Raw genomic sequence first — 27,275 nt, 5'->3', positions numbered from 1 at the left:
CCCAAACTCGACTATCTCCATGACCCTGTCCCTGACCATTCCCTCGGTCGTATGAACTTGCATCACTCATCTGGTTGCAATTTTGGTAATCTAATCGAGCGAACATCAATCTTCCTTGATCTTCTTTTGTTCCTGAATCAAAACACGAGCACATCTTTCAAATCAAAACCTTGGCCAAAACATAACTCATTTAACCCGTGCAAAACTTAAGCCCCGAACAACTTTCAGAACCGAACCCGCTTGAAGAAACCGAACTCTGAATTGAACCCTCTTATCCAACCCAAATAACAATCAACAAATAAAAAAATAAACCAATCCTTTTGTCTTTTTTCCTTGTCGACACCAAAAGATTAAATATATAAACCAACTTGTGACGGGCGACCCGTAGGAAAGCAACTAAGTGATTCAAAAGATATAAATATGCTTACGGGATTAAGTTAATTCTGTGGAATTAGTTGACTACAGTTACTCGTGTGTTTGCAGGTTTGAGGAGCTAGAGAGCGGCGTTACAAGAACACGGGCGAAAACGGTGAAGAAAACGGAGTTGGAACGAAAGAGATACGAAGAAAACGAGAAGCTGGAAACGAGCCCCACCGTGGCCCACGGTCCACCTGAAGCAAACTTTCCAGTTTACACCATGCCGTGAGAAGAAGTGACACCGTGGGGAGGACCGTGGCCCACGGTCCACACCGTGGCCCACGGTCGTGCTTGGATGGCTATTTGACCTTGGTTAACTGTGGACCACGGTCCACACCGGTGGCCCACGGTCCGGGGCGGAGACACATTTGCATGTCCTTTAATTAGCCGATTTTGAGTGTCTTTTGGACTACCTTTTCATTTTGGACAGCATAGGGGCGATTTTGGAAGACAAAAACAATATTTTGGGTGTTTGTATCATTGGGTTTATGTTTGGGATTGCTAGTAACAAGATATTGGATTCAAGAATGACCTCCCGAGCCATGAGTGGCTATTTCCTTCGGTATTTCTCTCGGGATGTAAGGTTATTTGCAAAACACTTTTGTTTATTGTTCTTGAACTTGGATTGATTATCTAAATGTCAATGTCAGTATAATCATGTGTTTGTATAATTGTTTGTAGCTTGTCCATATTGTTTCTATCTAGTTTTTAGCCATATGTTCTTGGTGTCGTTGGCAATCGAGATTTAGTGGGTAGAACTAGGAAGAATAGTATTGATTGATTGTTAAGTAACAACCTCGCATTCTAGGAATCCTAGTACTTAGTTCTTGATTAATCACAAACATTTGCATGTGCACAAAACCGAGATATTACGGTTTATCCATCGAACGTTAACAAGAGTGTTAAGCAATAACCTGAACCCCGAGAGGAATGCTTGTTTAGTTATTCGTTTACAACTTCCGTTTAGTCTACTTTAGTTTATAAAATCAAATCAAAACCAACTTGGAAATTACTTTTTCGTCATTTACATTTATATTAGTTTAATCGTTAAGCTACTTACTAACACATTTTCCACAAACTCCTCTTGTTCGATACCCATTTACCGCTATCTATTTAGTAGTATTTGGTTTAAGTTTGAGTGAGCCTTCGACCTCACGTCAAATTTTGGCGCCATTGCTGGGGAGTAGTGCGCAACGTGCGTTACTTTTGTAGTTTTTGTTTAATTGTTATTGTCAGTTTTATGCCGGGTTGTGTTAGTGTGCAGGTATCTACAGGTATATGCATACGCGAAACTCTCGGTCTTCATCACCATTACTTTTTGATCTGGAAATTGAAAGATCTGCTCGTCAGAATCGGATTCTTCAAAGGGAGAATAATATTACCAGGACCCCAAGCACACGCAGTCAAACAACTGACACCACAAACATGGCTTCGGGTCATTGCGTACCACCCATACCACCACCCATCTATCCAGAAAATCCGCCTCCCAATGAAACCGTTACCACTACAACTCCTACAAGTGAGCCTACTTCAACTATGTTCAGCTTTCAACCACCACCTAACCTTCCACCTTTTAACAACTTCCATTCCTGTTCAAGGACAATCATCAAACTCAAAACAACAATCACCATTCCAATCTCAACAAAACACACATTATAATCAACCATACACATTGCCACAAGACCACCCATCATCCATACTTCACCGGGTCTTAGGTCGGGCCCACATTCGTTTGGTGGGCCGTGTTATGGCGATAATAGCGAAGGATATGAAGAGTATGAAGAGGGATATTCGAGTGGGGGAGATGGAAATCAAGTAATGGTGCAAGGTCAATTAGGTTATGTTCCACAACAGCAAATGCAACAATGGGGTGGGCCACATGTCATTCAAGCACCATTGCAACAAGTTCCTCCACAAACTCATTTTCAACAACCTCAACAACCGATACCTCAACCTCAATTCCAACAATATCCACCGCCAAGGCCCGTGTATAGGTAAATGGGTCAACCGAGAGTACCAATGGGGGTACCGAGAAGGCATGTGAAAGTGGTGGCTAGGGGAATTGAGGCTCACTTTTGACCGATCATTACAAACAACCCATCTCCGGTGGTCATTCCTCAACATCAAAATGGAAGAACATTTGAGGTTAGAACCAACGCACTCCAAAGTTTACCAAAGTACAAGGGTTTAGCAACCGAAGAACCCTATTTCCATTTGGAGGCGTATGACTCGATTTGCAACATGATCGGGGGTCAAGGTTTTTCACCGGATGAAGTCAAGTTGGTTTTATTCCAATTTTCGTTAGAAGATAAGGCAAAGAGATGGTTTTACACATTGCCTTACGCATCAATTTACATTTGGGCCGAGATGCAACAAAGGTTCTTGGAAGAGTTTTACACGGCCCAGAAGACAAATGATGCAAGACGAAGCTTGAGAAGCTTCCAACAACAATCGGGTGAGATGTTTGATGGCCTTTGAGCGATTCAACATGATGATCAAGAATTGTCCTCACCACGGTATTACTCTTTGGGAATTGTTGAACACCTTTCATGAGGGGTTGAGTATGGAAGATGAGCGGGACATAATGTCAATCACGAATGGTACATTTGGTACCAATTATGAACACGATGATTGGGCATTCTTGGAGCAAATGTCGGTCACATCGAAGAGAAAAGCTCAAGCCGCAAGAAGAGCAAGACCGGCTATCACAAGACCACAAGTGCATGCGGTTAACAACGAAGAACCTCAAGTCTCTAATCAAGTGTATGATGTATGCACGAGTTGTAACGCGTTGGGACATGCAAGTGAAATGTGTCCCAGTGTGGAAGGACAAGTTGAAGAAGTAAATGCAATTCAAGGTCAAGGGGGTGGTTGAAACTACAACATGAATTCACACACTTACCACCCCGGGTTGAGGAATCATTCCAATTTTCGATATGGCAACCCATCGACTCAACTCAGCCCTAACTTTCAAGGGACTTCTCAAACCCATTTTGTCCCTCGTCAGCAATATTTTAATCAAGGGAATGCTAAAGGTGGGAACAATCAAGGAAGTCAAAATCACTTTAAAGGAACGGGTGGAGGTCAAAGTGGGTCTTCGGGTCAAGGTTCATCAAGTGGGAATGAAGTGATGGATATGTTAAAGTTGTTGCAACAAGACATGCAAAAAAGGAATCAACTTGATGAAGCCCGAATGCAATAGGATGAAGTTCGGGACAAGGCCATCCAATCATTGACCACACAAACGGGTCAACTTGCAACCGAGGTGGTGGAATTGAAGAAAAACAAAGGTAAATTGCCAAGCGACACCAAGGTAAACCTTTCTTATAACTCTTCTCATAATGTTCCTATTAATCAAGTTAGCGTGTTGAGAAGTGGTAAAGAGTATAAGGCAATTTGTCACCAGAATTGGTTGATGGGGAAGTTGAGGATATCATGGGTAAGGAAAGTGATGATGAAGAAATTGAAATTAATAAAACCACTAAACATGTCACTTTTGAGAAACCATCCCAAGCCTCGGGTCAAGCCCAAAATTTAAATGACAAAAACAAGGAAGTGGAATCAAATGTAATTCCATTTCCTTCGGCTTTACATGACCCGGGTAAGAAAAATGTAATTTCAAAACAGGGTACTCAAAAGGAGGAAATGTGGGAGGTGTTTAAACAGGTTAAAGTAAACTTACCTTTACTTGAAGCAATAAAACAAGTGCCCGCTTATGCAAAATTTTTGAAAGAATTATGCACTCAAAAGAGACAACAAAAAGTGCCTAAACGGGTGGATTTAACCGAGCGGGTAAGTGCGGTTTTAAAAGGAGATCTCCCTCCTAAGCTTCAAGATCCGGGAACACCCTTAATTAACATTCAAGTAGGTGATTTTCAAATGTCTAGGGCGTTATTGGATCTTGGGGCCGGGGTGAGTATTCTTCCGGGGGGTTTGTATGACCAATATGACTTTGGTCCCTTGAAACGTGTGGAGACCACGGTTGTATTGGCCGATTTGTCTTATAAACTCCCCCGTGGAATCGTACGGGATGTGATTGTGAAGGTAGAGGATTTTTATTATCCCATAGATTTCTTGGTTTTGGATTATTCATCGGGTGACTCAAGTCAACAACAAAATGTTATCTTGGGCCGACCATTCTTGAACATGGCTCATGCCATCATTGATTGTAGGTTTGGTACTGTTAACATGGCATTTGGCAATCGAAAAATGCGTTTAAATGTTTTTACTAACGTTGCTAATTCTTTGAGTGGTGAAGAATGTTTTTTAGCAGATGTGGTGGATCATTGTAATCCTTATGAGTATGATGAATATTGTATAGAAGCTTGTATTTGTGATGATTCTGAACAGGTACACGTGTGTGCCTTGCGGATGGAGGAGCACAAACAAGATGCTTTAGCTTTGCAAGAGAAGATACCACCATGGACACATCAAATGGAAAGTTTGCCAAGGGAAATCAACTCAGACACAAAACCATCCTTGGAATGTCCACCAAGGGTGGAGTTGAAGGAGCTTCCAAGTCACTTGAAGTACATTTTCTTAGGAGAGAATGAAACCCTCTCGGTTATCATTGCTTCTAATTTGGAGGAAGTTCAAGAGCGGGCATTGGTGAAGGTGTTGGGAGCACACAAGGCGGCCATTGGATGGACGCTTGCAGATTTGAAAGGTATTAGTCCTTCTATTGTTATGCATAAAATAATTACAGATGAGGAGACTAAATCGACACAAGAGACTCAAAGGAGATTGAACCCGAATTTGTGGAAGTGGTGAAAAAGGAGGTAATAAAGTGGTTGGATGCGGGGATCATTTATCCCATTTCAGATAGTGCGTGGGTGAGCCCGACACAGGTAGTGCCCAAGAAAGTCGGCATCCAGGTAATTAAAGATGATAATGATGAACAAATCGCCACCCGACCGGTAACCGAGTGGCGAGTGTGCATCGATTATAGGAAATTAAATACCGCCACCTCAAAAGATCATTTTCCATTACCATTCATTGATAAAATAATTAAAAAACTTGCGGGTCAAAAATATTATTGTTTTTTGGATGGGTATTCGGGGTATAATCAAATTGCAATCCATCCCGATGACCAACACAAAACCACTTTTACTTGTCCATATGGCACCTTTGCTTTTAGACGGATGCCATTTGGATTGTGTAATGCCCTAGCCACTTTTCAAAGATGTATAATGAGCATAGTTTTGGACATGGTCGGGGATTCACTTGAAGTTTTCATGGATGACATTTCCATTTTTGGCTCAATTTTCGAGTCTTGTCTCAATGATTTAGAAAAAGTTTTAAAACGATGTGTCGAGACAAACTTGGTTTTAAGTTGGGAGAAAAGTCATTTCATGGTGCAAGAAGGTATTGTGTTGGGTCATGTTGTTTCAAGTAGGAGGATGGAAGTCGATCAAGCAAAGATAAAAGTAATTTCATCCTTGCCACCCCCGAAAAATGTTAAAGGGGTGAGGTCGTTTTTGGGACATGCCGGGTTCTATAGGAGATTCATTAAGGGTTTTAGTGTAATTTCTAAAACCTTATGTAATCTTTTGTTGAAGGATGTCCCTTTTGAGTTTACTAATGAGTGTTTGCAAGTGTTTGATAGTTTGAAGGACAAGTTGGTGCAAGCACCAATTTTGTAATCACCGGATTGGTCAACACCTTTTGAAATCATGTGTGATGCTAGCGACAACACGGTAGGAGCGGTTTTAGGTCAAAGAGTGGACAAAAAGCCGGTGGTGATTTATTATGCGAGCAAGACTTTATCCGAGGCACAATTGAATTACACCACCATCGAAAAGGAGTTGCTTGCGGTGGTGTATGCCTTAGATAAGTTTCGCTCGTATATTTTGGGAAGTAAAGTTGTAGTGTACTCGGATCATAGTGCGTTGCGTTATTTGATGGAAAAGAAAGATGCGAAGCCGCGTTTGATTCGATGAGTGTTATTATTGCAAGAGTTCGATCTTGAAATTCGTGACAAGAAGGGGTGTGAAAATGTAGTGGCCGATCACTTGTCAAGAATTACCCTTGAGGGTGTTGATGATCCGAAGGAGATAAACGAGAAGTTCCTGGATGAACAGTTGCTCGTTGTATTGACCACACCATGGTATGCTCATTATGTCAACTATTTGGCCACGGGTGCGATTCCGGAATATTGGTCCAAGAAGAGAAGGCAACAATTCACGACCCAAGTTAAGCAATACATTTGGGATGAACCAGATCTTTTCAAGATTGGAGCGGATCAAGTAGTGAGAAGATATGTGTGCCAAAGAATGAAGTACAAGAGATTTTGAAACACGCTCATTCGTCGGCATGTTGGGGCCATTTTAGTGGTTCGAAAACGGGGTACAAGGTACTTATGTGTGGATTCTATTGGCCAACGATTTTCAAGGATGCTAGTGAGTACGCTCGGGATTGTTTAAATTTCCAACGAATGGGGGGTATATCGAAACGAAATGAAATGCCTTTACAACCCATTTTGGTTGTGGACATTTTGATGTGTGGGGCATAGACTTCATGGGCCCGTTTCCAAACTCATGCGGGTACCTTTACATTGTTGTTGCGGTTGATTACGTGTCAAAGTGGGTCGAAGTGGTTGCAACAAGATCTAATGATCATTCCGTGGTGTGTAAGTTTATGCAATCCAACATCTTCTCAAGATTTGGGATTCCTAGGGTGATCATAAGCGATGGTGGATCGCATTTCAAGAACTTTGCATTTGGAAAATTGTTGAAGCGTTATGGTGTGAATCACCGAATTGCAACACCCTATCATCCTCAAACAAGTGGCCAAGTTGAAGTCTCGAATCGACAAATCAAAGAAATTTTAATGAAGACGGTTCGGGTTGATAGAAAAGATTGGTCGACTAAGTTGGATGATGCATTGTGGGCTTATCGCACGGCCTACAAGACACCGATTGGTACCACTCCTTATCGGTTGGTGTATGGGAAGGGGTGTCATTTGCCAATGGAGTTGGCTCTCCGGGCATTATGGGCAATTAAGAATGTTAATTTGGATTACAAGTAAGCCAGTGAGTTAAGAAAGTTGAAATTGGACGAGTTGGAGGAAATCCGGGATTAGGCGTATGAATGTGCTTCAAATTACAAAGAGAAATTGAAGAGGGCGCATGATGCCAAGATACGGAAATGAATATTTGAGGTTGGGCAAAAAGTGTGGCTTTATAATTCAAGACTCAAATTGTTTCCCGGGAAGCTCAAAAGTAAATGGATGGGCCCGTATGTGATCATAAGAGTCGGGAAGTTTGGTGATGTGGAGATTGAGGACATGCAAAGTCAAGCTAAACAAATTGTGAATGGCCATCGTCTCAAACCATACTTAGAAGGGAAAGACGTGAACATGCTTGACAATAACAAGGTGAGTTTCCTCTTAAACTCACCGGACGGTTCCACCGCATAAAGGCCCAGGTATGTGGTATGGTGTAAATAGCTTTTTGTTAGCATTTATTTTGTTTTAAACTACCTTTCTCGTGTGAGTATGTTCGAGTCAAGTGTGGGGAAGTTCGTATGGATTTCTTTACCGTGTTGAGGACAACTCGGGTTTTTCATGGGGGGTATGGTAATTTTGAGTTTTGTCGTATTTATGTAATTTTCTTTCTTTTAGTCGAGTATTTAAAAAAAAAACAGGTAAACCGTGGACCACGGTCTCAACCGTGTCCCACGGTCCGGTCACCGTAGCCCACGGTTCAGAGAATCACCATGGTACGGTGCACTTTGGACGATCTGGAACAAACATCACCGTGGACCACGGTTCAGACTGTGGCCCACGGTCCGGCTTTGCAATTTCGTTGACCTGGGTCAACCGTGGACCACGGTTCAGACTGTGGCCCACGGTGCGGCTCCTCCTACTGCGGTTTGACGAGTTTTAAAGACTTTAAACGAAATTTAAGATTCTTTCACAACATATCCTAGCCACAAAACTCACCAACCATCTCTCCATCTTCATAAAACACTCTCTCAAACCCTAATTTCACTATCGTCTCTTCCAATTAACTACCAAAATGCAAGTTTCTTAACCCGATTGTGTGTGGATTTGTAAGAGGATTAACAACCCAAACTCTATTTTCATCAATTCTTAAGTGGTAACCTGATTGTGAGGGTTAGGGTTCCGAAAATTTCAAAGATTTTTGGGGTTTTCTTGTTTGCTTGAGACAAGTGCTTGTTTATCACCATAAACATTAAACCAAGGTTTGTTCATTATCAACTCTTTGAATATATAGCAAAATCTGTCAAGGTAGTGTCGATTTGTGTAAACCCACTTGCTTGTTAGTTATAATGGTTACAAATTGTAGTTGTGGATAAGAAATAAATGCTTGAAATTGGTGATTTTTCATGGAAAAGTTGAAAAATTAAGTGGTTATTGAAGTTTTGTGACATTGGTTAATTATATAACAAGTTGTTTATCCACAACTATGGGAACAAGCAAGTGTGGGGATGGACATATTGAATTAACATGGTTTGTTTTTGGTGGTTTGTGTGTATAGATGGGAAGGAATTCCGACAAGGGGAAGGGTAAGGCGACATCTTTGAGTGGTCGGGCCGCCCAAGCCAAAAGACAACGTTTGCGAGAAGAGCAAGAGCATGTGCAAGTAGAAATCCCAAAACCCGACTGGAGGGGTGGGGTATTATCGAGTTATGCTTTAGAATGGCATCCGGAGTTATTTAAGGATAAGATGAGCGGTATAAGAGACAGGTTGGAAGGTTTTATGTGTGAGAAGGAAGTGACCGACTCAGGTCTTGAAGCATTTGGCGTGTTCGACAAGTTTGAAACATTAGGTTGGGAAGCTGCTCTCTAGTGTTACGATGGAGAGAGCACAGTGTTATATGATAGGGAGATTGAGGAGTGGGTATCTACCTTACGATGCCCACCGTTTAAGAGAGGTTCAGACATGAAGTTGATTGGTACCGTGGGTGGAACAATAGTGGAGATGTCTTTTGAAACACTCAATCAAATTGTTCGGTTCGACAACAAGCCACCCAATTCGTACATCTATCCATCGGTCATAGATTTATTTGACCATCCTAACAAAAGTCCGCAATGGTATAATATACTATCGTTTGTGTTGAAAGGGGGAAGAGGTACAGGTTCGAATTTTAAAAGAAGGGAGTTGAGAATTGAAGCTCAACTGTTGATGACAATATGTCTGTCCAATGTGGTACCCCGTCGGAGCGACATTTCAGAGGTGAGAAACAGTGATATGCCGGTTTTGGCCGCATTGATGACTGGCAAGCCGCGAATTTCCTTTCGCTACTTAGCCATGTTAAACATATGGACGAGTAGAGAAAGCAACAAGAGAAAGTTAATCCCTCACTGCCGATTGATAACGGTGATACTGAAGTTGCACGGTGCCATTCCAGCTGGCGCAGTTGGGTTGAAGAAGATATTTACGAAACATAAGTTGGATGCTTTAGGGCCAGTTTGGATATATACCAAGAGCGAAAGATACCATCAGTTGAAGATCGGTAATGAGAAATGGAGAGTATTAAGGGAGGATGTTGAACAAGAAGCGGGTGAAGACCGGGAGGAAATAATGGAGGAAGGAAGTGACGATGAAGACATGGAGGTGGTTGGTTTTTTGATGGGAATACGGGTGGTAGTGGATCCCAACAAAGGGGTTGGGACTATTTTCGGGATATGCTTCATATGGAGACAATTGGGCCAACATGCGTTCGATAAATGAGGTGGTGGAGAGGCATCGGCCCTCCACTTTTGATAATTGGTCGGAGGAGTCCCGAGCCCTTTTCGACCACCAAACTTTCATGGGGGCTTATCATGCACAGGTCGAGAAAGAAAGGCATGACCGTAACGAGATGTGGAACCGTGCTCACGCCTATGCGCGCGAGCACGAATCAAACATGCGATATATGGACGACAGAAACAGAAGAATGCACGAACAGTGGCATGCTGGTGAAGAGGTCATCCCAGATCCACCAAGTGTGGATTACACATCTTTGCCTCCATACGACGGCTCTATGCGATACCCCGAGCCTCCATTGCATCATTCCATGTGGGTGGACCCGATGTAGTCAATGGCACCACCACCACCATCATCGGGAGAAGGCAGCAGCAGTGGCGGAAGTGGAGCTTTCAACTTTGGTGAATTTTCGGACTTTATGACCTCCATCTTCGGACCGCCATAGCCGCCCTATTACTGATGAGGACTTCGTCACACCAGGTGCATGTATTTTTGTATATTGTTGTACAGTTGTTTATTTTGTGTTCGGTTTAGTTTTTGGGTGGAAGGGAGGAGGATGAAATCTTTTGAAATAGTGTTGCAGGTCGGAAAGAGGTGGCGTTTTTTGTGCTTGTTTTTAAGTTTCTCAAAACCATACCTTGGGGACAATGTATCCTGAGTGTGGGGATGGGGAATCTTTTGATTAAAATAAATGATGATGAAATGAAAATTTTTGATGAAAAAGAAGACAATTGAAAGAGAAACATCGGAAAAGTGGTAAGATTGGCGGGGTAAAGTGTTGGTCCCCTTTCATGGTCATAATTCCCCCAGAAATCAAGTTTGCTTAGCTATGTTAAAAATGCGGTCGAGTAGTATTCTAGGCAAGGTTAGCATGCTTTCAGTTTATGTAAGGCTCCGTTCCCGGTAACCCTACTTTGGTGTTGGATTTACTCATAAACATAGTTCTAAAATCAGAGTTAATTGAAACTAAATACTTAACACTTCATTCATTACATCACAAAACATCAAATCTTGTCTTAACAAAAGTTAACTTGTCGTAAAACATAACATAATAATTCATAACATTCTTTTCAAAGATGTCAGTATTCCAGTCCCTGCCACGTGCCATCCTTAAGCCAGCTCCCTCAATCTATTTACCTGCGTGCATACTAAAAGTCAGCTACGCTGAGTGAGTTCTGGTTAATCATTCAATATACACTACATTCGCAATCATACCCATACGTGTCTGAAAACACGTATTCATAATTTACTCACTATCATTTCTTTCATACGTACATACACACAGACATTCAATCGATCTCTCATACTTTCTTTCATAATTCCCTATGGTATACCATAGGCTATTCTATCTCTACCATCTCAGAAGTTATTAGGGTTTGGTCCCTTTTGTCTCAGATATTATTAGGGTCTGGTCCCTTTTGTCTCAGATATTATTAGGGTCTGGTCCCTTTGTCTTGAATAATCATACCTGTCTCGTCACTCTATCATACATTCATTTTCATACATGTATACTATACATATCTTCGAGTCATGTATATACATAGATATATACATATTCATTCGTATAAACATTTCATAATAACATTCAATACTTAGTCATACATATATCATACACATATCATACCCTTACCGCTTAAGGTAAGCATATTAACAACTATCACATAGGAGTATGCACACAGCCCCGAAAACATAACAGATAAAGGGGCTAGAAACTCACCCGGGTCCTGTTTCTTTATGAGTTAAGTGCAATACCTTTCCTTAGCTGTGCACGGCTAACTGTGTAACAATTATAAGTATTAATCAACTACTTCTAAGTCGTACTTCTAGATTAACGAAACCCTCAACTAACGGGGTTCCGGGGGCAGCGCCCCTGGTAGCAGGGTCTATGGGCGGCAGCCCCTAGCAGGGTCCAAGGGGCAGATCCCCTGGCTGGGGTTGAGCTGCTAGGTCAGCTCGGAAAAATTTTATTTTCGCTAACAGTCCTTTAACAAAAATGCATCAGAAAATGGATTTCATGAAATTTCGCATGGCCATTTCGCTTGGAAACTTGCATGCTTATTTCGCTTCGCATGAGAATTTCGCTTCGCATGCGATTTCGCTTCGCATGAGAATTTCGCTTCGCTTGCGAATTTCGCTTCGCATGAGAATTTCGCTTCGCATGGCTGTGCGATGCGAAACGTTTGTTTCGCTTCGCATGGCTGTGCGATGCGGAATAGGGGTTTCGCATGGCTGTGCGACGCGAAATCCTTTATGCGAATGGAAATCTTCTTTTCTTCATTTTTACCACTTCAAGGCCATATTCCTCCAAGACTCTTCCTTAGGACCCGATTCTACTCTTTTTATGGGTTTTGGGTCGTACCAACTTTGTAAACCCGGTCTACTAAGATATCAGTTTGCGTGTCGGAACCGACCATAAAACTTAACCTTTTTAAACCAAAACTCACCTTTTTCTTCGGGTTGGGTTCGGAACTGAACAGTACGTAGATCTGGACGTCCTCTTGTTGTTTGAGGCACTTGAACACCAAGGTCTTCCTTACTTTAGCTCGGACTTGGATTCGGGTTTGAGAGAAAATGTGTGTGTTCTTGAGTGTGTGTGTGTGTGTGTGTGTGTTGGAAAGAAAGAAATGGTGAAAAGGGTGGAGGGGATGGGTTTATATAGGGGGTTATGGGCCCCACAATCCACTCACAATTCCAAATCTAGATATTATCTAAACATTCACCCACACAATCAACTTAACGGCATACACGTAACAATAAATTCTCTTTTATTTAGTAATCTTGAAATACGGATGTTACAGTTTATCTAGTCACATAACATGTCCACAGTCACTTAGGTATTGGGAAAACGAAGAGCGGTGATGGAATGGTTATTCTCCGTTAGAACTTGTGCCATCAATGCACTTCGAGACCTTAGCTTGGCATAAATGCAAAAGTGATTGAGGCACTTAGGTTAAAGCCTCGTCTCAGATGAGTGTGAGTGCGGGTTTTGGGGGTTGGGCCTCCTAAATTACATATATGAGCGTGGGTAATGAGAGGGGCGAGGGGTTGGTTCCTTTAGAAAACTTTATTGGACCTACTCTTTTTATTTGATCAGACCCCGATGTATTTGTGAAACGATCCGGCTTAGTAGGTTGTTCTTTATAATTGTAGTTGCTTTGTTAGTAATTAATAGAGAGTAGTAGTTAATTGTTTATGCAAGTTATTATGTGTGAAAAAAAAATGAAAAAAAAAGAGAAAAGACAAGGAAAAGTCGAGGCAATGTTCAAAGCCTTGTGGTTCGAGTTCGTGATGAAAGCTGTTATGTATATAGTACTGTATTTTATTGTTAATTTAGTTTTGATGTAACAAGCCGGGTTAGATCACTTGAGTCACTTGCAATATCCCCATTCCATACCTTTAACTCTAGCCTCATTACAACCCGTTTAAGACCTCTTGATTTGCATTTGTGTTAAAGCCCGATTAGGTGGAGATTTGACGGTGGTACAAGCGTATACGAGGAGAATCGAGTATGATTGTGATATTTGGAATGGTCACCGATAAGTGAGTTAATGAGTGACGGTGTGTTATGTATGAGTAAAGACCGAAAGCATGTTAAGGTTGACTAGAATTCTATGTTTTTAAAATATAATATCAAGTAAGCTAGTGCAAACCTCTAATTATGTGGGAATAGGGTATGACTCGGGACCTAAACCGAGCCGGTCATGTGGTTTGTTTGGCGGTGTGTTTTGAAAGCAATTGTGATTTCGAGTGTTGCTTGGGGACAAGCAATGGTGAAGTGTGGGAATGTGACGGGCGACCCGTAGGAAAGAAACTAAGTGATTCAAAAGATATAAATATGCTTACGAGATTAAGTTAATTCCGTGAAATTAGTTGACTATGGTTGCTCGTGTGTTTGCAGGTTTGAGGAGCTAGAGAGCGGCGTTACGAGAACACGGGCAAAAACGCTGAAGAAAACGGAGCTGGAACGAAAGAGATATGAAAAAAACAAGAAGCTGGAAACGAACCCCACTGTGGCCCAAGGTCCAGACCGTGGACCAGGTCCACCTAAAGCAAATTTTCCAGTTTACACCGTGCCATGGAGAAGAAGTGACACCGTGGGGAGGACCGTGGCCCATGGTCGTGCTTGGATGGCTATTTGACCTTGGTTAACCGTGGACCACGGTCCACACCGTGGCCCACGGTCCGGGGCGGAGATACATTTGCATGTCCTTTAATTAGCCGATTTTGAGTGTCTTTTGGACTACCTTTTCATTTTGGACGGCCTAGGGGCGATTTTGAAAAACAAAAACAATATTTTGGGTGTTTGTATCATTGGGTTTATGTTTGGGATTGCTAGTAACAAGATATTGGATTCAAGAATGACCTCCCGAGCCATGAGTGGCTAGTTCCTTCGGTATTTCTCTCGGGATGTAAGGTTATTTGCAAAACACTTTTGTTTACTGTTCTTGAACTTGGATTGATTATCTAAATGTCAATGTTAGTATAATCATGTGTTTGTGTAATTGTTTGTAGCTTTTCCATATTGTTTCTATCTAGTTTTTAGCTATATGTTCTTGGTGTCGTTGGCAATCGAGATTTAGTGGGTAGAACTAGGAAGAATAGTATTGATTGATTGTTAAGTAACAACCTCGCATTCTAGGAATCCGGGTACTTAGCTCTTGATTAATCACAAACAATTGCATGTGCACAAAACCGAGATATTACGGTTTATCCATCGAACGTTAACAAGAGTGTTGAGCAATAACCCGAACCCCGAGAGGAATGCTTGTTTAGTTATTCGTTTACAACTTCCGTTTAGTCTACTTTAGTTTATAAAATCAAATCAAAACCAACTTGGAAATTACTTTTTCATCATTTACATTTATATTAGTTTAATCGTTAAGCTACTTACTAACACATTTTCCACAAACTCCTCTTGTTCGATACCCATTTACCGCTATCTATTTAGTAGTATTTGGTTTAAGTTTGAGTGAGCCTTCGACCTCACGTCAACTTGTTTATGTTATCTTCCTTTTGATTGGAGCTAACAAAAGACAGAAACCAAATTCTTGTTTTCTTTCACCTTATGACTTTTTACACAAGCAACCAATCAAGAATGTCTTTGCTTAATGCATCTTAGTGGTGTGATAACCTTTTTCTTTTTTCTTCTTTATTTAATCGTAAAACAAGAAAAAAAAACTACATAAACCGGAAAAATTACCGGATCAAATTTCACTTGCAAATCCAATTGTTACCGCCGAACACTCCGTAGCCCGCCGCAAAACCAAACTCGAACAACCCTAGGTATGATTTGAACAACCCTTTTCAACACCCCGGAAACCTGCTATTTCTGCCACAACTCTAATCGAAAACCAACTTGTTTCTGAGTTGTCGCTGCATGAACAACCTACTTGGTGCGCCGCAGCAACTGTAGCCGCACCGCTACTCTGACGTATTAGTATCACCCACATATCTCTAACTTGAACTGCTTACAAATTGGCCCCGATTCGGAAACCTAACTCAGTTCTGATATGCGCTGGTAGATAGCTCCTCCTCAAGCCACTAGTCTCCTCCGATCACGATACCGATTATCGATTTCTTGAACTTAGCTCTGATACCAATTCAAGTCCTAGATCGATAATCAAACACGAACTTAACTCGGTTACATCTAGATGAACCCTAACTCGGTTACATCTTGTGTGTGTCTCTGGATGAACCCTAACTTAGTTACATCTCACATATGTTCATAATGCCTAACCATGATTGGTTTATATAGATTAAATAACTTGCTACCTAAGACATTACCTATTTTAGTTACAATACAATTAGGAAATATAACCAATTATGACCTACTTGTCAACATTGGTCCCTCAAGTTCACCGACTTGTGTCTTGGAGTCCGAAATTGCTTCCAACAAAATTTTATGAGTACTACAAGTATTCGCACTAGTGATTTACAATTACTTTTGAGCTACGAGTACTATTCCTACAAGTACTTTAGTTATTTGAGTACTTCTGATCTATGTTAACTTGGTTCCGTGAGTTCTTAGTTTTACGGTTACTTTCATTCTATAGAGACTTTGATCTACGGATACTATGATCTATGGTTACTTAAGCTTATCCGTCAACGGTTAAGTGTGTAAAAAAAGAGAAAGATTTTGAGCATAGTGGCAATAGTAGTTCGCCCAAAACAAACGCATAAAGCTCTTCATAACAAAATAAGTATTAAAGAGGCAAGACTTATTAGACTCTGAACACATGAACCCATCCACTTCAGATGCAACAAACGATATTTACAAGTCGGCGCATGAAGCATCATGAAAGAAGTATGAAAACAATGACATAACAAGTATTAAACAACATGCCCCACTATGTATGCATACAAAACAAGAATATCTAGCCGTCGTACCAACCAAAAAACAATATTTTGCACCAACCAACATGTCCGCCAACAATGTATGACCACACACTTTGTCACACCCCAACTTAAGGCGGGAATGCCGGGGTGCGATCCGTTGGTTTATAGCTCACAAGGTACTATCATACAATTTAAATGTGACAATATCTAATTATTTATTTATTACAAAATTTCAATCAAGTATACAAAGTTTAAACAAATTACCAAAATAAAAATAGAACACAAATACCTTTAAATTCATTAACTAAGGTCTCTCTATGTGTTTCTTCATCTTAGCTTCAACTAAATAATAATCTGCAAATGCATACAAAATAATTTGTCAACACGAGGTTGAGTGAGAAAAGTTACCAGCTTTGACACTAATAATAATGTATAAGTAAAATAAGCAAAACTGATATTGTGAGTATAAATCAATCATACGATGTGCAAATAGTCATGTCAGTTGACCATTGCTTAGAGAATCGGGCTTTGGTTACTATTACAAGCAATTACAAATAAGGGTGTCGGTTGACCATCGCCAAGCGAATCGGGCTTTGGCTACTAAGACAGCGCATGATCATACTTTAATATGATTATGATGGAACTTTCCGAATGCGAAAAAATAAATAATTAAGCAATTAGCATTTAATTGATAACACACAACACTCACAGTTTGCTTGTGTGAATAATATATAATATGTAAATACTGATACGTACGCAAGTGCCCCAAAAACGTTTCAAAGCTGTAAAAAGTGGGAAATGACTTCTCACCTCATTACTTAGGTGAGTTTGCAAGATAATAAGAATAAAATAAGAAACCAAACTTTTAATGCACTGACTGAGTTAATCTGAACAGACTTAAAACTTAAATACAATAAACTACAATTAAAACGAGAACATAGCCACTGGAAGCAATCCAAATGGATGTCTAGAACTCTGGTTATGAGATTTTCAGTTAATAAGCGAGCTGGTACTGACCAGAATCTGAACAACGAGTTGGAAGTCGGGTTTAGGTTAGCACACTCAAAATCTCGAGATAAAAATAAAAGTCTTCTGGACCAAAAGTCGGCTCCGACCAGAAGTGATAGAAATCAATTAGTCAATGTTGTTGACTAATATGCCTTTAAACGGGCCGAAATCCAATTGACCCGTCAATTCTCCTCAATCACAGAAATTGATTGACGGTTAGTGATCATTGAACAATAAGAAATAACTTTATAGAAGACAACTTACCTGGAAAGTGCTTAGATTAACGAGAAAACGGAGTCAAACATCGGGAAAATAACAAAGTCAACTCAAACACGAACAATCTTGAATAAAATTGCAAAGAACAAAAAGGAATACGTGTGTTTCTTAAGGGTGACGGCTGCGACAGGAGAGATTAGGGTTTAGGGAAGAGGGTTGCAGATTATGATGGTCTTGTTTATATAGGATTAGTAAACAAAGGCTAATTTTAGTCAAATAACTCGTTTAAGCAACATTAGCTCGTTTAATGACTCAATCAACTGAAAATCAATCAAAATTCGTTCTTGAGGAAGGGGCTAATGTATGTGGACATGTACCAAGTCTAGGAGGGCTTTCTTGGAGATAAAGCACGCGATTTAGTCCAAAAATAGCGATTTTACATTAAACACGAGTTAGGAACTAACAAAGGAAATATTTTGCTGATATGATGCCTTGGCCACGCCCTGCGACCAGCTCTGGGGTTCCTGGTCGCGCTACGCGACGTGGGGATATTCATGAAAACTTTTGTTTTGTCAATTTTGGTCACTGAAGTTTTGAAAATGCATTTTTTTCTACGGGCTATTTGTCATGATTGAAAGTTATAAAATTATAAAATAAGTTAAACCAAGTTAAATACAAATAAATACAAGTTTTAAATAGTTTGAAATCCAAGTTACATTCCCGAATCGGTTTAAACATAAACGAATACAAATACGAAAAATCCGAGATGTTACACACCTAATTGTTACAACAATACAACCATTTATGAAAAACCAACCAACCAATCCAAGACTATGCCACAATGACCCTATAAAGACTCCTTATGGACTTAGGGAGGAGATCAAAATCGAAAGTACTGATGTTATATATAAACAAACTGGGTACCAAATACTGTATTAATATGTTTTTTGATTCGGTACCGGTACGATACCGACATTTCGGTACATTATCCGCTTTTGTTTTTTCTTCTAATCTCCGTTGACTGTGTTAAATTTATTCGTAACCACGGTTAATCAAGAAATCAAAATCGTATCAAATTTATTCGCAATAAAAAACATAAAAAAATTGTATCAATTTCATTTGTAAGCAAGAGATCATAACACCCAAACCAAAATATATAAAAGTTCCCAAAAGTCGTATCAATTTATGTAGGAAAACAAAAATGAAAGATATGCGTCCCGCTACCTAATACCCAAAAAAACTCTACATATTCCAATCAATACCTAATACGAAATATCGATACGACGTCACCCATACCTTTTTTTTTACCAAATTCCAAAATCAATAAATCATTCCTAAAAGAATTAATATGGGTGCAAACGAGTCGAGCTGCTTGAGCTTAGATCAATAAAAAGCTCGAAAGAGCCCAGCTTTTTCGAGCTCGAGCCAAGTACGAGCCTCAAATAAAGTTCGTTTAGTTATCGAGCCCTAGCTCAAGCCTTGTATGAGAAGCTCGTTTAGGATCGCCAAGCCTCGCACATTTTTTATTTATTTTTTCTTTTTGAACTTTTATGTTTTAGTTTTACACTCCATAAGCGAGCTTGAGCTGAGACATTGGTTGTTTAAGCTACATGAGCTTAAGTTTTTTCTCAAAATTAATTCATGTAAATTTATTACCCATTAGGTTTGAACGAAATTTAATTTAATTTGGTACCGTACCATCATCCAGATTCGTCGTCATAATCATAAACTAGTCCGTCCGTCCGTCCGTCCGTCTGTCTGTCGTTAATCGCAAACCCACCCCAGGTCATCAACCACCGTCGATTCTCTCTCTCCGGTAAGCACTATTCAATTACACACTTTCGTTTTAATAAACCTAACCCTAAAACCAACATATATATATATATCTTACTACTGAATCATCGTCAAATTATTATATTGTTATTATTATTTTCAATTAATCGCCTATTTAATAACTTAAAATCGTAACCCCAAATTAACTTTTATGGATGATGATTTTCATCTACTGCAACTGATTTTGCAGCAATTGCCTGCTCGATGAAGAGAAGCTATCAACACTCGTCGTCATCATCTTCATCACTAGGACCTCCTAAATCCAAACCCAGACATAATCAAGACGGTAATTTCTTTCTCTTCTTTTCATCTTTTTGCTTTGCTTGCTGAGATCGTCTTTGAATTTATCGCTTTTTGTCAAACAACACGATGATAATATGCTTGTTTGTTCATTAAGGTTTTGAATACTTTCTTCCGCCGATTAATCGTTATTTGGTCAAAGTTGAAAAATTTATATATAAAATTTTGTAGATTAGATATATGTATATATGAAAATTTATATATCCGATTAATCGCTAGTCCTTACTCCCATCGCCCGACTAGCGCCTAGCTATTTCTTCGACACTGCTTTCTAATGACTTTTCGAATCTTATCATATAGTTTTAAGCAAAGTTATAACTATTAAATAAAAATATATATTATGTGATTATTTGTATGTGTAAAATTAACATATGAATGTTAAACAAAAACACCAACACAAACTTGGTAGCTTGACGAACCAATGACACTAACCATTCTTGAATTGATCTGGTTTTGAATTCATATTTTTAGGGCTGTAAACGAACAGAATGTTTGCCGAATTGTTCAGTTTTATTTATTAAATGAACAAACATGAGCCAGGAATTTTGTTCGATTAACTAAATTAACGAACACAAACAGAGGCCGTGTTTGTTCAATTGTGTTCGTGAATGTTGGATAACATGTTTGCTAAGTTCGCAAATGTTTGTTTGTTCATTAAAAGGTTTTTATTGCTTTGTAACATGGTTTTGAACCTACCGCCTACACGCCAATTAATCCTTGATTAATCGCTAGTTGGTACCTCACTGACTAGTTGTCGATTAATTGTAATTTGGTCAAAATTGGTCAAAGTAGAATAGTTTATATAAAAATTTGGTAGATATATGTATATTTGAAAAATTACATATAAATTTCAATCCAATTAATCGCTAGTCCCTATCCCACCGCACAACACTGCCTCTCATGACTTTTGAATTTTATCATATAGATTTAAGCAAAGTTGTTAACTATAAAACGAAGATATATGTTATGGGATAATTTGTATGTAAACTTAAGATATGAAATTAACACCAACACAACTTGGTTGCTTGACCGAACTGTTGACACTGACCACACTTGGTTAGCCAAAATAATAAAACATTGTTTCTGTTCATTTGAGTTCGTGAACCAAGTTCATTCTTTAATGAACGAACATGAAGAGAAATTATGCTTGGTTAGCTGTTTTGAACCGTTCACTTGTCCGATAAATCTTAACGGATGAACGTGAACTAGGCCTGGTTTGGTTTCGGTTCGTTTACAGCCCTATGGACGTTAATTATGTATTAAAAACAGGAAACACGGTGATTTATTTATATGCTTAGTTCTTATGGTACTGTATTATCAGGTGATGCTTTTCTAGAAGATGAGAGCACAAAGATATTTGCCAAGAAAGTTGCAGACCATTACAGTGCACGAACAAACCAAACATTGGAAGAACGAGAAGCGAGTCCCATTATTCATCTAAAGAAGCTCAACAATTGGGTGTGTAGATGAAGACTTACATTGTTGTTTATTTGATTTGATATTCATGCTTTATTATTCACAATTTGCAGATTAAAAGCGTCTTAATACAACTTTATGCAAAGAGAGGGGATGCAGTTCTTGATCTTGCGTGTGGTAAGGTATTATAGGTATCTTTTGGTTGATAAGTTTCTTGTGTATGTTCATTAATTACCACTACCAAATTGACCATTTAATCTTGATTGTGTTTATCAGGGCGGTGATTTGATCAAATGGGACAAGGCAAAAATAGGATACTATGTTGGCATTGACATAGCAGAGGGCTCGGTAAGTTGCTTTAAATACACTTGTCTCTTGAATTCAGTATGAAGGTTGTAAGCATAAGATAATAATATACTAAAAATTTGTGTCTTTTAACTCTTTCAACATTCAAACGTGATCAATTTTTTGTGATATCTTACAATCTTTGTAATCACAAAATAGCCTAGTTGTGGAGCATATAAGCATATATCCTTTCAATACATAATTAAATATCCATCAAATTTTAAATTTATTGGATCTTAGTTCTATGGTCATTTTCATTTTTGCAATCATAGAAACGGTCCGGACGAATATAAACAAGGCATGTTTGTGTTCGTTTGTTTAAATTTAACCAAACAAACAATTGAACATGAACAATTTAACGAATGAAAGTCTGTTTGTTAAGAAGGCAGTGTGTTCATGCTTGTTTGTTATTTGTATAAACGAACGCGTCATGAATGTAGATGAACACAAATGAACAAACATAACTAAACATATATGAACGAACATCACTGAGCGAACACAAATCATGAAGGTACATGTGTTCATAACGATTTTATTCATGTTCGTTTATTGACTTACCAGCCAAATGGCTCACTGAACGCTTGGTTCATTTACACGTCTAATCACATTAAAATACATGCAGATAGAAGATTGTCGTACTCGTTACAATGGTGATGCAGATCATCATCAACGTCGTAAAAAGTTCACCTTTCCGTCTCGACTCTTAAGTGGAGATTGTTTTGAGGTGAGTAATTGTGTAGTTTCTAGTTTGTAATTCATTGGGGCTTATAAGTTATAACTTAGGTTTTTAGTTAAAGTTTTATATATTGTTATGTTGTAATGAAATTTTCAGGTACGATTGGATAAAGCTTTAGCTGATGATGCACCTTTTGATTTATGTAGTTGCCAAGTGAGTAATTTTATACAGAGTGTATTAAGTATAAATTGAGATTATTTTTGAATAAACAAACTATATGTGGATAACTAATAATGATTGCTTTGCAGTTTGCTATGCACTACTCATGGTCTACTGAGGCACGTGCAAGGAGGGCATTGGCTAATGTATCATCATTACTTCGTCCTGGTGGAATATTTATTGGAACGATGCCAGATGCTAATGTTATTGTAAAAAAGCTAAGAGCAGGTCCCCCCCCCCCTCTTCATTTGACTGTTTTGGTTCGGCAATGTTCGAGTTCTCTTATGTTCATTTTTTTAATGGTGTAGACAAACGGTTCACGAACGGACATAACTGAGCGGCCGATTAAAAATAATGTGAAGAACAATGTGTTAGGCCTAAAAGGTTATTAAAACTAGACTAACTTGTAATGGGTCATCATCATCATCGTACTCAGTATATCCCACCAATAGCAAAGCTATGTTAGGGTCTGAGGAGGGTAAGATGTAGACGGCCTTACCTCTACCCCATAGGGATAGAGAGGCTGCTTCCGGTGAGACCCCCGGCTCGATAGTAGTTTTGCATCAAGCCTTGGACATAAAGCACATAGCACTCAATCATCGGGATACCGGCTGATTGGTGCATGTACCCTCGTCTTTCGGCTATCAACGCCACCACATGATGCCTGATTAACCTTCCGCCACTTTTAACGTTATTTTCACGAGATTAGTAAAATAACGTCAAAATTAGTGCAATTTCACTTTTGCCCACCCGAGGGTTTACACATATACATAATATGCGCGCACCTCAAGCAGGGCGTAAACTAACTTGTAATGGGTAAAAAGTTTTAATAAACGTAAACAAACTTAAACTAACAAACATAAATGATTGTAAAATGAAAGTACATGAACGAGTTTAAATGAATGAACGTTCACAAACATAAACGAATGAACCAAACATGTTTTCATGTTTGTTTGTTTAACTAAATGAACAATTTTTTTTGTTTATGTTTGCTTATTAAATTAACGAACTTTCCGTTGAACACTTTACTAAACGTTCGGTTCGTTTACGAGCTTACTCTTTTTTTTTTTTTTAATTTACTTATATTTCTGTCGTGCAGCCGATGGATTGGTATTTGGAAATAGTGTCTTTTGGATACAGTTTGATGATGATTTCTCAGAGAAGGTAAGTTAAACAATTTTATGTACCTGTAACCTGTGCAAAATTCTTCTAAGGACTAACAGTTATACATGTTCAATGTCTTTTTTTTTTCTTTCAGAAATTTAAGTCTTCAAGCCCGTTTGGCATAAAGTACAAATTCCACTTAGAGGTATGATTCAGTGCAACACATGCATGATTTGTCATGCTGAATGAATAACTAAATCAGTCATAAGTTCTAGGGCGAATTGCATATTCGTTTTTTATGTATAGGGCAACTTGCAGATGTGTCCTTTAACTTCAATAAGTACAAACCGCGTTCCTTGTGTTCATATGTTGTCGCACTTTTTTTCCTTTCCAACTAATAGACATTAGATTCTATTTTATGTTTAAGGTAAAATGACTGCTTCGCCCTTCATTGATCTAAGAGGCAAGATATATAAACTAGACTATTCGTTTCTATTTATCTTTTCCTTTCTCTCTTTCTGGGTAAATTACGGTTTTCGTCCTTTCCACTGACAGACATTAGATTTTCTTTTCATTTTTAGGTGAAATGATTCTTCTGTTCTAAGGGACAAAATGCTCGTTTTACCTTATACCTAAAAGAAAATCTCACGTCTGTTAGTGGAAAGGATGAAAAATTTTCTTTTAAGTTTAAGGTGCAAATATTGTTTTGTGCTTACATCTAAGGGACAAAATAGTCACTTAAACTTTAAAAAAAGAAAAAAAAATCTAGCAGAAACTGGAAACGAAGAAATATTTTCTTTAAAGTTCACGGTAAAATTCCACTTTGTCTTTGCATCTAAGGGGCAACATGATCATTTTACTGTAAGAAAATCTGACATCTGTCAGTGGAAAGGAGGAAAGATTTTTTGAAGTTTAAGGTGAAATTACTGTTTTGTTCTCACATCTAAGGGAGAAAATGGTCATTTTACCATAAACTTAAAAGGAAACCTGGCTCTGTTAGTAGAAATGACGAAAAGCGTGACAACATATGAACTTTAGGGACGGTTTTTGTACTTATTGAAGTTAGATGACACGTTGTGCAAGTTACCCTATTACCTATTCATCAAGGAAGGAAACTGTAATTTACTCTAAATTTTATTATATCATTTCAATTGTATGCCTAAACTCTTATTGTTTTTAACATCCTTTTAATGTACACATGTGTTAAACCCTTGAGAAGCAAGAAAAATATATATATTTATACTTCATTAATTTGAATTTATATTTATCTTTTGTAGGATGCTGTTGATTGTCCAGAGTGGATTGTGCCATTTAATGTTTTTAAAGCACTGGCAGAAGAGGTACTATTCATTTATTTTAAACTGTGTTTATGAGTGCATTTATTGTATGTCGATGTTGTGGATTGTGTTTTTACAATTGCAGTATGATTTAGAGCTTGTTTTTGTGAAGAACTCCCATGCGTTTGTTCATGACTACATGAAGAAGCCTGAATTTATTGAACTCATGCGTAGACTCGGTGCATTGGGTGATGGAAACCAAGACCAGAGTAATTGTTTATATTTTTTAAAATATCTGATCATTCATTATGAATGATTGTTTATTTTTTTAATGATAATTGTAGGTACACTTTCACCAGATGAATGGGAGGTGGCTTATTTATATCTGGCGTATGTTTTGAGGAAGGTTAGTTTCAACTGCACTAGGATGGTTGTGTCCGTTCGTTTAATTTTAACCGAACAAGCTGTTGAAAATGAACAATTAAGCAAATGTTGCTTGAACTTTTTGTCTTCGTTAACTAAGGAAATGAGCGTGTGCGTTTTCATTTATGTTTGTTAATAATATAAACGAACTATTCACAAACCTAAACCGACGATCATAATTGAACATAGATGAACATAACTGAGCTAACATCAATTAAAAGTAAACATGAACATAAATCAGCTGGGCTTAAAAATTCACTTAAAAGTAAATGTGAACACTAAACTGTAATGTATCTAGAAAATTTAAATGAATATGTAAACGCACAAACTTGAAACACTAGCGAACATAAATGGAAAAAAAAATTGTTCATGTTAGTTCATTTATATAAATGAACATAAACAAATTTCCCGCCAAGCGGTTCACTAAATGTTCAGTTTGTTTACAGGCCTGATTACACTTGCTAATTTGCTATATATGTGGTTAAAACATGTTGGGCTGGGTCTGACTTCACACTGGTCTTAATTTTAAAAATCTTCAATAGTTACATATTATATTAGTATATGGTTTGCTTGAATAAATCAGTTTAGGAGGTTGAAAACATTCCAGGCTTGGACAATTTTGAACCCATTTCACCTTTTCATTTTAATCTAAGCTTGTCAAAACCGACGTGCCTAGTGTTTTTCATGGACCCCACTTTTCTTAATCTTTTCAAGAGTTCATGATTTATCTTGACTTGCAGCGCGGTCAACCTGATCAAAACAGAACAAATACAAGAAGAGACAAAGGGAAGATGCACCTAGAAAAAGAAGACATAACTTATATCAGTAGTTGATTTCAAGTCGGGTGTCGGAAGAGGATCATTAGAAACCTTAAAACTAAACTAAGAAAACCACAGGTTTGTGCATGCGTGCTGATCAATCGGTTTGAGGTTGTTTTCTGGATACAGATACTTTTGTAAAATAAGTTCTGTAGTGGCTTGTTAACTGCAGTGTTGCTGATTACACAGCAAATATTATAGTCCAGTGCTTGTGTTACATGGCGATTTCATAGGATTTCACATGCTGTAAAACTGTATCATAGCGAATCTATGATAAAACATACCCCTTCATCAAAGTTTGATCAATCACCATCATCCACCCATTTAGAATTTCGGCACATGCTTACGTGGAACCCACGGGTGTGCATGGGTTGGCTCTGGGCTCAGACAGAATAAAAGAATAAGAAATTCGTTTTTGGTTCGATTTTACCATTTGAGCTTTGATTTTTCTTGTCTTGGGCGAAAAGTATTTGGCTCTAAATTGTTTTGTTAACTAATATTTTCTTAAGTATTATATATTTGTGTTAAAATATTTAGGATACAGAATTTATTAGGCTATTATAAATTACTTAAATTTCAAAATAAAAAATTAAAAGTTATAAATTTAGATAATTTCTTCTTTTAATGCAGGTTTTTACAAAGGCAAAAAAGAAAAAAATTTGATTATTGGTTTTTGTTCGGTGTTTATGTGGTATTCATGTCAAATGGTTGATTATGGGTTCAATTTATTTTGAGGGCAAATTTCTTGCAACCCTTTATAGACTTGTGCTTAAAACCTGGTTTTGTACCTGATTTGGAATTGAATCTGTCCTACCCGACCTGCGTGTACAAACTTGGTTACAATTCCTTAGAGAAACTGTACTTGGAACCGAACCGGAACCATCGGAAGGTGTTTCACCTTTACCTAGTCAAAACACGGACTCTATCCGACCAAAAACTGATAAAAAGCGGGGTAAACCGGTCGAAAACCGACCATACCTGAAGCTGGCTCCTACCCAATACACGATACGGTTCATGACTTTGTAAAATTATAAGTTGTATTATCTATCCATTTTAATTTGGGATTTGAAAAATGTTTTACAATATGCATGTAAGAGAACGTTTTAAATATGATAAAACATGCATGCAAAACTAGAGTGAATACTTGATAATAGATCGCGAAATAATAAATAATT

At 38.4% G+C, this 27,275-nt stretch overlaps 1 protein-coding gene across 1 annotated transcript; it reads left to right on the top strand.

Annotated features, from left to right (window-relative positions):
• The first annotated feature begins 19,726 nt into the window (after positions 1-19,726).
• On the top strand, positions 19,727-26,400 carry LOC143546172 (mRNA cap guanine-N(7) methyltransferase 1-like). The gene is made up of 13 exons (XM_077037889.1): positions 19,727-19,808; positions 21,144-21,280; positions 21,352-21,420; positions 21,515-21,586; positions 22,206-22,307; positions 22,416-22,472; positions 22,568-22,706; positions 23,578-23,642; positions 23,737-23,787; positions 24,860-24,922; positions 25,005-25,128; positions 25,204-25,265; positions 26,023-26,400. Exons 1-13 carry the CDS (start codon positions 19,727-19,729, stop codon positions 26,113-26,115), a joined length of 1,116 nt encoding a protein of 371 aa, XP_076894004.1. The 3' UTR covers positions 26,116-26,400.
• The last annotated feature ends 875 nt before the right edge of the window (positions 26,401-27,275 follow it).

This window comes from Bidens hawaiensis, unplaced genomic scaffold, assembly GCF_021521415.1.
Source record: "Bidens hawaiensis isolate Kalapana, Puna unplaced genomic scaffold, B.hawaiensis_p1.1 tig00014257_1, whole genome shotgun sequence".
NCBI lineage: Eukaryota > Viridiplantae > Streptophyta > Magnoliopsida > Asterales > Asteraceae > Bidens > Bidens hawaiensis.
The sequence above is the reverse complement of the archived record's forward strand: the minus strand, read 5'-3'. Positions and strand labels throughout refer to the sequence as shown.